At 43.2% G+C, this 10,949-nt stretch overlaps 1 protein-coding gene and 1 non-coding gene across 2 annotated transcripts in view; one reads left to right on the plus strand and one right to left on the minus strand.

Moving 5' to 3' along the window:
- Positions 1–6,230: 6,230 nt before the first annotated feature.
- TRNAF-GAA lies at positions 6,231–6,304 on the plus strand. The gene has a single exon. It is a non-coding gene; the product is annotated as a tRNA-Phe (tRNA).
- Positions 6,305–8,141: 1,837 nt separating this feature from the next.
- YEATS2 (YEATS domain containing 2) overlaps positions 8,142–10,949 on the minus strand; it is a 41,982-nt gene continuing 39,174 nt past the window's right edge. The window contains exons 26-28 of the mRNA XM_018571977.1: positions 9,633–9,708; positions 9,480–9,552; positions 8,142–8,460 (exon numbers count right to left, since the gene is read on the minus strand). Of these exons, the coding sequence (XP_018427479.1) occupies positions 8,337–8,460; positions 9,480–9,552; positions 9,633–9,708 (273 nt within the window). The 3' untranslated portion in view covers positions 8,142–8,336. The remainder of the gene's footprint in view (positions 8,461–9,479; positions 9,553–9,632; positions 9,709–10,949) is intronic.

Below are 10,949 nucleotides of genomic sequence, written 5' to 3' on the forward strand. Positions count from 1 at the left end.
TAATCCTTTTCCTCAGAACTTGAAATTGTCCCCTTTAGAATAAATGACTGCTTGTGGCCATTTTGCATAACTGCCTACATTGGTTAGGTAAAATGTCTAACCACTCCATGCAAAATCCTATTAACAAGTTTAACATGTTTGTGGGTTTCCTTGGACGAACTGCCCATTTCATATCAGGACTTTGAATAGGAGAGTTCAAAACATTCAATTTCTTCTTTTCAAGGCAGTCCTTGGTGGACTTGCTACTATTCTTTAAACCATTATCCATTGCACCATTAAACCATTGCATGTTGCATCCATTTCAGTTTCTACTTAAACATGTGTCAAGATGACCTCACAATCTTATCAATGATACTTTGATATGATACAGAATTCATAGCTGACTTGATGGCAGCAAGCTTCCCAAGTCCTGAAGCAGAAAAGCAACAGCAAAACATAACATTTCCACCATCATGAGGTTCTCCAGTGAGCTTAAAAAGCCTTGGACTGAAGTTAGGTATAGGACATGGTGACATTGACAAGACCTGCTTTTATTTGTGCCTAGAAAAAGCATAAATTATGATGATATCTTGTTAAAAACAGTTGACTTTAGTAATTTGAAGAAACTTAATTGCTGTCATCAATTTTAGTGCAGTCCAAACATCTCTATAAGTCAGTATGAAATTGTAGAGTTGGTTTTTTTTTAATGCTTGGCCTGATCAGTGACAAGCCTGCATAGAGTCAGGGCTCAGCTGTGAGAGCATAACACTGAGGCCCGGTCAGGAGCGTCCCAAGGCACGGTGCAACCCAGAGCAGGTACCGGTGACGCCATGCGCTGTTACCTGCCTGCGGCTATCTTGGTGATAGAAGGCAGCAGAGAGAGGAGGGGACATTCACCCAGCAGGATAAGGTATGCTGCCAGGTCCCCTCCAGTCTCGAGCAATTGTTGGACTCTCGTGCGTTCTCGCCCGGCTTTTCAGAGGAGGTGGCATCAAAATTTTGGTGTCACCCCTCCAATGGTGTCACCCGGGTGCAGGCCACACCCCCTGAAGCCCCCTAGTGACGCAACTGCGCCTGTTCACACTTAGGTGAACTGTGACCGCACAGCAACCATGCACGAAACCGAGCGGATTACAGCGCACTCACTGAATCGCACACCACCGCTGATCACGCTGGTGGTGCCATTCTCTTCTAAAAGGCACCCCAGTTGCAGCAGGCAGATTGCACGGTTTCCCGTCGCGATTCCGCCTGTGCAATTGCGCACGATCGCGGCTGAAAAAAAAGGGGGACCCCTGTCACAATAAAAGGTACATGTACCTTTTTTTCAGTGATTTCTGCGGGGAATATAACCCCACTAAAATCAAAGAGGCCACGTGGCAACAGATGTGTGCGATCGCGCAAAAATGCACAGGACTTGCATCCAGGGATCTCCCAGGTGTGAACCTGCCCTAAAGGTGTCTGGTTTTTGCCTAGGATTCTAAAGGTGTTGTATTAATGAAGTACTGCTTTGTAATAGTTGTCCTCAATGAATGGACTAGCTTTTACTGCTGATGTGCCTCTTGCATTTCTGTAGCTTTTGTAGGTATGTATTAAATTTGACTTTCTGGTAGTTGTTGTCCTTCTCCTTGCACAGACTAGCTTTGACTGCTGATGTGCCTCTTGCTCAAAGCAGAAGTATTGTTCAGTCACACCAGTAGTTAAACCATGCATCTTACTGCATTTTTTTCTTTGGAGCAATTTGGGTGCTGGCCACAGCTTTTACAGCTTGCTGAAAAAGCTCAGTTGGGAGAGCCTTAAGGTGCCCACACACCTTGCGATAATCGTACGATTATCGTAAGGTGTGTGGAAGCCGTGCGACCTCTACTACTGTAAGGTAGCACGACTTTTATCTTACGAACATGTTCGAAAACCCGCCGAGAATCGTACGATTTTCAGCGGCTGTGTAGCATGTTCGTAAGATAAAAGTCGGACGGGCTGGTGTGCGCAAGCGCACACTGCCCGTTTGGCATTGCGTTCATCGGAAGCCCGCCCCTCAGCGGGGTGGGCTTTGCGATCATCGCAAGTACGATCTGCCTGTCCAAGATAGGCAGATCGTACGCTTTTTAATTACCTTACAACCATCACAAGACAAAAGTCTTGCGATGGTTGTAAGGTGTGGTCCCAGCCTTAGAATGAAAATCTATATCCTGGGTTTTGGCAGCTGTTGTATGTATAGAAAGGATCAAGCACCGTGTAAACAGTTCTACTAAACATTAAACAGGATAGCATTTGCTTGATAGTTTCACTTTCATGTGCCTCTTGTTCTTAAAAAAGTGGTTACTAAATTACACCATTATAAAAGGCATGAAGAATGCTGCATGATTTCTTTGTGGCAACATGCTTAGACATAAAAAAAAAAAAGTTGATTACCAATTGGATCCCTTAGCACCAATGGTTTCCCATTGTCTTTCAAAGGTTACAGGCTGCTGCTTCTTCAATACACAGAAAATGAGAAGCATGACCATTCTTTCCTAGAAAAGGAAATACCACTTACCGTATTTTTCCGTCTATAAGACGCCCCCCCCCTTTTCTTACCCAAAATTCAGAAATCAATATTCTCCATGCTCTTTTGCATAACTGATTACATCCAGTTTAAATTTTGCAGAGTAAGACAGCTGCTTACTGGTACTTTTTTTTGTTTTCTGATATTTTTATGGGCTCCCTGTTGCATCTGGGCACTGGCTACACGCTCTCCGCAGCATCAGCTGACGTCAGGTACATAAGGCTCATGATTGGAGGAAACCGCCAATACTGAAACTTGTTAAAGATGTCACCAGCACACCCTATTGAAGTGAAAAACACGTCTGTTTATTGACGCTTCATTTCAAAACAAATAGCATCAATGTCAGGGGGTTGGAGGGAGTACTTTTATGTTCATTTGCACTGTTGGTTTGTCTATATAAGATCGGTTTTTCTTTAGCTATATTGTAATTTCAAACCTGATGAAGGGGATCCTGTGTGGCCCAGAAACGTTGCTATTTGTTTTGAAATGAAGCGTCAATAAACAGACCTGTTCTTCACTTCAATATGGTGTGCTGGTGACATCTTTAACAAATGTCTTATTTTGCCTTCTACTTTAGTCTGAACAAAGATTACAATATGTTCCACTGTTTTCAGGCCACTTCGGTCCAAATGGTTACTTAACATAAAAAGCAAGGAGGGCGACAGATAAAGTTCCTTTTGCAAAGAGTATTTTCCTTCACTCAGCAGTTGTGGCAACAGAACTGCAGCTGGATTAAGTATTCTTTAGAAAAGCGTCATTGGATGTCTCCTAATGACAAATGCAATGGCTGCATGTGAACTAGTCGTCAAGCCTTCTGTGGCAGCCTAATGAAGAACACAGTAGTTAGGCCATGCATCTCGAGGCCCATCTTTGCAGCAATGGCAATATTCAAGGGCGTGGCTTGTGGATGGTGCCCTCGCCAATTGATGAAATAGCTCAGTTGGGAAGGCATTAGATAAAAGATCTAAAGGTGACTGGTTTCGGCAGCTGTTTAAATCACGCATATTTTGCCAAAAATCCAATTCTTCTCAGTAGAACCATTTCACACTAAAACATAGCTGTGGGGTGAAAGCCCAGCATGCTTAATTTTGCCAGTGCTGACCTACATTTTGCCAATCCAATCAACTGGACTGCTTTAAAGACATTATGCAACTTGTCTGAAAGGCACACTCACACAAATCACCTTAACAAGTGTGTTCTGGTGTGAACAAGACCTAGTTGGCTCTGAGAGATAGTAAAAGTCATGACAACACCAAAACTAGTCTGTGACAGCAGGCAGGTGAAATCACCTGGGTGTATCCAGAATGGCATATATGTATGTCCCAGGTTCAGGATGTATGCAGATTTATTTCCACTAGAGGGAGTGCTGGGAGGCTGGAATGGTAGAGGTAATGAGCCCGGCTGAAGTAAGCTGTCTCATTAGGGCCTCTATAATGCTGGGCACACACCTTACAACCATGGGTTACATGGGTGCGATGGTTGTAAGGCAATTAAAAAGCGTACGATCTGCCCATCTTGGACAGGCAGATCGTACTTGTGATAATCGCAAGCCCGCCCCGATGACCGAAATGCTGAACGGGCAGTGTGCGCTTGCGCACACCGGCCCGTGCGGCATTTACCTTACGAACATGCCACACCCCCGCCGACAATCGTACGATTTTCGGCGGGTTTTCGAACATGTTCCTAAGATAAAAGTCGTGCGACCTTACAGTAGCAGAGGTCGCACGCCTTCCACACACCTTGTGATAATCATATGATCGCGGGATTTCCCGCGATTATCGCAAGGTGTGTGGGCACCTTAAGAACTCCCAGACTGCTCAAAGAATTGCTCCACCCTGGAACCAGTTTCATGCCTGAGTAGACTGGGGAGCTTCCTGCTGACCTGTGTGGTGACAAAGAAAACAATCTTGTGTGGTGAGACACAGCCTGTGTGGCAGTTGACTGAATAGGGAGATAGGTGCTAGGGGCTGCACCAGGTTGCACCTAGCTGGTAGTGAGGGATACTGTGTATGTAGTAAGTGGCCAACAGGCAAGTAAAGCCATGTATCTTGCTGCTTCTCCTCTTTGCGGCAATGGCAATGCCTATGGTGCCACGTGGCTTCTGGACAGCATTCTCACCGCTAGCTAAAATAGCTCAGTTGGGAGAGCGTTAGACAAAAGATCTAAAGGTCCCTGATTCGATCCTGGGTTTCGCCAGCGTTACTGAGGGTTTATAACATTCTCACTTCTGCTAGTTGTGCTCGCCATTGAACGGTTTTGCCATTGTCCAATGCGTTCCTTGCTAATTGGAGTCTATGATCATGTGGTTACTTAGTCACAGCAGGAGTCGTGTCTTGTTACTCTATTATTTATGCGGCACCTGAAACACACCTTCAAAGCTCCACTCTTCTCAATTAAACTTTGTGCACCAATCCATGTTACCAGCCAGAGGCCAATGTAAAGCAGGCCGAAATAACTCAGTTGGGAGAGCGTTAGACTGAAGATCTAAAAGGTCCCTGATTCAATCCTGGTTTTCGGCAGCTGTAGGAGTGCATTTTGACATACCGCTTTGTGGTATCAACAGCCCCAATCCATAAAAATTAATTTCCATCTAAACCTTCCATAGGCAGACCAAGGTTTAGAGAGTTGATTAGGTTCTCGGGCACAATACAAATTCAGTTGTGCAACATCCTGCATATTTTGCTTTTCACAGCCAACATGCATGGCCATGCCAAAAATCCATTCTTCTCAATAGGACACATTTACACCAACACATAGCTTTGAGGGAAAAGCCCAGCATGCTTCATTTTGGCAGTGCTGACCTGCATTTTGCCAATCCAATCAACTAGAAGGGACTGCTTCAAAGACATCATGCTACCTATCTGAAAGGCACACTCACTCAAAGCACCTTAACAAGTGCGTTCTGGTGTGAACAAGACCTAGCTGGTTCCTGAGAGACAGTAAAAGTCATGACAACGCCAAAACCAGTCTGTGACAACTTCATGAAAGCAAGTAGAACCTTTTTGAACCATGGGAGGATTCAAAGCAGAATCATTCTTTTTTTCATGTATATGTATTAAATAAAAAAATCAAGAGGCAATCAGAAGAAGTGCCTTCATGGACTGAAATACCTTCCTTGACAGAGGGCACAATTGTATAGCTGAAGATCCCCGGCTTTCCCAGGCTGCTTCTTCTTCCATGCAGACAAAATGAGAAGCATGACCATTCTTTCCTAGAAAAGACAATACCACTTATTCAATCAGTTCCAAAAGGAGTCACACCTGCTGCAGGGACCCAAACAACCTTCCACACACATTCTCTCCTATCTGTCAGCAGTTGACTACAGAAATTTTACACTACTTCTTTGCCACCATCACTTTGAGCACATTTCAATCTTTTCTATGGGTGATGATGAGGTCGTAGAGGTTAACTGTGGGTCTTTGTTGCTTCTCCCGATCGGCGAAAAGCCTGCACCAGCGAGTCGCAAAAGGGGTTAGCTGGGAGAGCATTCCATTTAAGGTTTTTTGTTTTTATCCTGGGTTTCCACAGCTGTTGCAGGTCTTTTGGAGTTTCCACTTCTCCTTGAACAGACTAGCTTTTACTGCTTATGCGTTTTTGCAAGTATCAGAGTGTTTGCTCAATCACAGCAGTAGTGGAGCCATGCATCTTGCTGCTCGTCCTCTTTGCGGCAATGGTGCCACGTGGCTTCTGGACCCCGTTCTCTCCGCTAGCCGAAATACCTCAGTTGGGAGAGCATTAGACTGAAGATCTAAAAGGTCCCTGGCTCGATCCCAGGTTTCGGCAGCAATGATGAGGGTTTATAAAATTCTGATTTATGGTGGTTGGCTCATCATTGAGTGCGAGTCCAAACGGGGAACATTTCCAGAAGCAAAGTCCACATTTGGATCGGGACAAGGGGTCCCAGAGTGTGGGGAATCCAGGAAGGCCTAGGAAGATACATTGCTTAGTGCACAAGAAGGATGGTGAGGGACATTTGAAGGAGGTGCCAGACACAAGCGGTTAGCCTGTAAGCAAAAAGTGTCCGTGTCTTCAGTACCCAAGTGCAAGGTATGCAAAAACTAACCATGGACCCATCTGAATGAACAAATAAACCCAACTTGTTGAAGTGGGGGCACACCTTCATGCAGAAAGCTTTTCAGCTAGTCTCTACCCTAGGCTCTGAAGGTCTAAAAGTACCTACTACCAAAGTGGAAGGAGATGAAGGGTCGGATTCCCCCCAACCTCTCCACACACCTCCTGCATTGAAGCAGGAACACACTTTGGCCACCTGTGGAATTATTAATAGTGGTGACAAGAGCAGGTTTGAGGTGACAACATCCTTTGAAAGCTAATAGTCACATACTCCTGGATACAGCATTAGTGTTCCATCCATGCAGAGTGCTCTACTCTATTTCTGACTTATGGTTTACTTCTATTGTAAGACTCAGTCTACAATTCTGACACAGGAACCCATTTACTGTGTAATTATGAAAAACCAGGAAGTATATGAGACAACAGGCATTCACCCCAAACCAAGGGACTGAGAGTAGAATTAGCCTTTCAACTAAATTGAAATCACAGCCTTTAGGGCAGGTTCACACCATTTTCTGGACCAGGTCTGGAACGCAGTGCATTGCTCTTTGATCATTATTTTGCAGCGTTCTGGAGGTTTTTATAGCTTAAAATGGTCTTGCAGGTGTGTTCCAGTGTGTTTGTATGTGTTTTTGATGCGTTTCTATGCGTTCCAGTGCATTCCACACCAGACAAAATAAGACATGCAGTATTTTTCTTGTCTGGTCTGGAATGGACTGCACTGGTGTGAACAGAGGGCAGAAACAGCATGGGGATACATTAGGATGCATTTTGCATCCGGAAACAATCTGGTCTGGTGATGATCCGGACATGGTGTGAATGGGCCCTGAATAATAAATTTATATAAAAATCAATATACATTCCTATCAGGTTAATACAAAATGTTGCATATGAATATTTGTATTCTTATTCCCAGCCAGCAGATTGAGCTCTAAACATGTTTTCACCTTAATCAGTCTGTCCTCATCTGCTGTTGCTTACAGAGCTCAATCGATCAAGCTGGAATTTGAACATACCATTAAATGGAGTAAAAAAAAACCTTTGGTGGTAGATTGAGAGAGGGAGGGGGAGAGAGGGAGGAAGGGGAGGGGGAGAGAGGGGAGGAAGGGGAGAAAAAGGAGGGAGGGGAGAAAAAGGAGGGAGGGGAGAAAAAGGAGGGAGGGGAGAAAAAGGAGGGAGGGGAGAAAAAGGAGGGAGGGGAGAGAAGGAGATAGATAATTTTTTTATACAACCAATCGATTAGTTGAAAAAATAATCGGGTAATGAATCGATTATGAAAGTAATAGTTAGCTGCAGCCCTAAAGGTCTGTGATTTCTGTGTCATGGACATACTCTGTATTACATTTTTATTGATAGAATTAGGATTTCATATATGGTAAAAAAAAAAAAGTTAATAAAACAAAGTATCAGTTTGAATAGTGTTTACTCCAGGAATAACTATTATAGTTTCCCTTTAATCAGCATTATTTAGTAACAAATAAGGGTGGAGATGTGTTTTTTCTTCTTCAGTATTTTGTCTCTGAAGTGGACACATACAAATATACAAACATAGATACATGGAGCTACAGACATTAATTACAAACCAAGGACAGCGAGCAGTAGAACAAAGAACAAGTCAAAGAAGAGAAATAAATCTCTAGCTAGTCAGACTTTTATAAAAGTGAAGACTCTGACAATTCACATGGCTCTGATGTGGTTTGAAAAGCCACACGCTTTGCTCTGCAGTGCTATGGCTGTATTAGGTTTATTTCGAGGAGAGTTCATCGTCCATGGTCAATGCACCCATGTGCCTGTTCGTGAGGAAGTCAAACAACGGAATGTTGCAAATAGCCTGATGGATATCTGCGACGGTAATTTCTCTCGGAGCTCTACGCAAAAAAGAAATGTAACATAACTTAATATTTCCTGGGATAAAATGCATTCGAAACAAGACAAACCTGATAAATGAATATATATTATTTGATAATACTATGATAATGGAAGTCAAAAACTGTGCAGAGAATGTAACCAAGTTGTGGTGGGTGAATCCACTGAAGTGCTATGGCTTTGCAGGCTGAAAGCAAATGAGATAACACATAGGGACTGGAAGGAGTGGGGTCTAGGATTTCCCCTGCCTGACAGATTCTTTATATTAGATCAGTTGGTTGTAAAAGCCCCATGGCAATCTAAGTCACTGTTCACACCTGGGCGTTTTGACGCTCAAAGCGAAGTGCGGAAAAACTCTCAGCACAAGAAATCCTATTCATTTCTAGGGCCCCTGTTCACACCTGAGAGTTTTTTTTGCAAGCTGTAAAACACTGAACGCTGAAAAATGTACATGAGCTTCTTTCAAGCAGATTACAGCATGTTTGGCCGCATAGACTTCAATGGAAGCGCATGAAAACAATACGAGCGGTTTGCACATGTCTCAGTGCGTTTTGTGCGCACGTTTGCTCATTCACATCAATGCATTTCAATCTGCTCAATAAAACGTGTTTTGTATATGCCCGTCTAACATGCGTACAAATGTGCAAAGCGCAAGGGAAAGACTTGTGTAAATATGCGTGGAAACACTGACGCATAGGTGTGAATGGACACTAACGTGTGTTGTAGATGTAGGCATGGAGGAGGTCTTCAGTTTCTAAGTGCCCCAACTTCAAGGGGTTTGACTATACCATGGTGACTGTGTATGTCCTCCATGTGCTCTATGAACGGAATTTAGGAATTATGATAGCCATAGCTATGTACGGCCACATAACCCAATATACTGAGATTGTAGACTAGGGGAAGTCCATAAAGCATCAATAAAGACTCAATGCCATCTCCAGAAATGTAGATCAGGGAGCCATAACCATGTCAAATAATTGTTAAAGTGTGTTTAAATATTGCAAGAAACAGAACTACATACCGTTTCCTAGAAGTCATCTGATATGCCACAGCTAAAGAATCTCGCAGAATATCGCTGACAAACTGCTCAGTGAGAGAGAGAGAGAGAGAGAAAAAAAGAAAGAAGGAAGGAAAGAAGGTGTGTGAGATAATGTCATTTTGTTCCAAAGCCATACCTTTAGGACCATTTCCTCCACTGGTGATGCATACACATTTTTCTTAATCTCAGTTGGTTGTAAGGAGATTCCAATCTTTTGAAAAACAAAGATTGTTACATGTGATGTTACATATACAAAAAAAGAAAAAACTTTCACAATTCTCTGATGCATTAAATAAAAAGTAATGACAACAGCATACATAATTGTCTTTATAAAATAGTGTATGGCCTAATCCAGGGGTAGGCATCCTTGGCACTCCAGCTGTGCTGAAACTACAAATCCCAAGTCATGTCTGCAGATGTCAGAGTATTGCAATGCATCATGGGACTTGAAGTTCCACAGCAGCTGCAGTGCCAAGGTGGTCTAACCCTGACCTAATCTGTCCCAAAATGCACGGAGGAAACCTGACTGGTTGCTACGCCTAAAAAAAAAAAAACCTTCCTTCATACACTAAGAAAAGAAAACCCTCACCGATGAAAGCAATCATGTGCAGATACTCGCAGCAATTGATTTCAGCTTCAACAGAACAAAGTAGTCGCTTAGGAGTAACAGTCATGGGTTATGGCAGTGGGAATGCGTTAGAACATAAGTCAGGTTTTAACCCTTTCACTGCCACTGACCTATCACATTGGTGACCGTGTAAGCATGTACATAAAATCCCAGCCACTAGTAGTAATCTGGGTGTCTTTAAAGCCACCTTTATATGTAGGAGATGGTGCTAATGTCTCCTCAAAGAGCCTTTTAACCTCTTGCCGTCCACCCGTTAAGAAAAAACGGACGGACGGCAGACTCGCATCAGCGGGTTGCAGTCTCCAGATGGCATTTTTTTCCTGCTCGCGCGCGCGGGGATGGTATCCCCCTATGTAATAGCAATAACAATAAGTGTAAAAAAAAAATCTATATAAATAAAAAAAGTTACAAAAATAAAAGTTACAAATAAAAAAAGTAAACCCCCCAATGTTTAAGTCCCCCCCCTTCGTTTACACACATATAAACGTATATATGCGTCGCATGCGCCAGCGCGCGAAAATGACAAATGCGCTACACGTTACATATTGAAGCGACCGTCGCAGTGAGAGCAATCATTTTAGGGCCATCAATCACTGATAACACTAAACTGATGAGCGGTAAAAACTTTTAATGCGTCGCCTATGGCCAATTTTGGGTAATGTAGTTTTTTTGAGGTTTCGCACGCATGCGCAATTTGAAAGGCTTGACATGTTTGGTGTCTCTTTACCCGACTTGACCCCGTCTTTTATATTTTACCAAAAAATTTGGTAATAATAAATGCTTTAGAATTTAATATAGGGGGGAACTGTTTTAAAAAAAAAAAA

This window comes from Nanorana parkeri, unplaced genomic scaffold (genome assembly GCF_000935625.1).
Source record: "Nanorana parkeri isolate BGI_ZX_2015 unplaced genomic scaffold, ASM93562v1 scaffold1885, whole genome shotgun sequence".
Taxonomy (NCBI): domain Eukaryota; kingdom Metazoa; phylum Chordata; class Amphibia; order Anura; family Dicroglossidae; genus Nanorana; species Nanorana parkeri.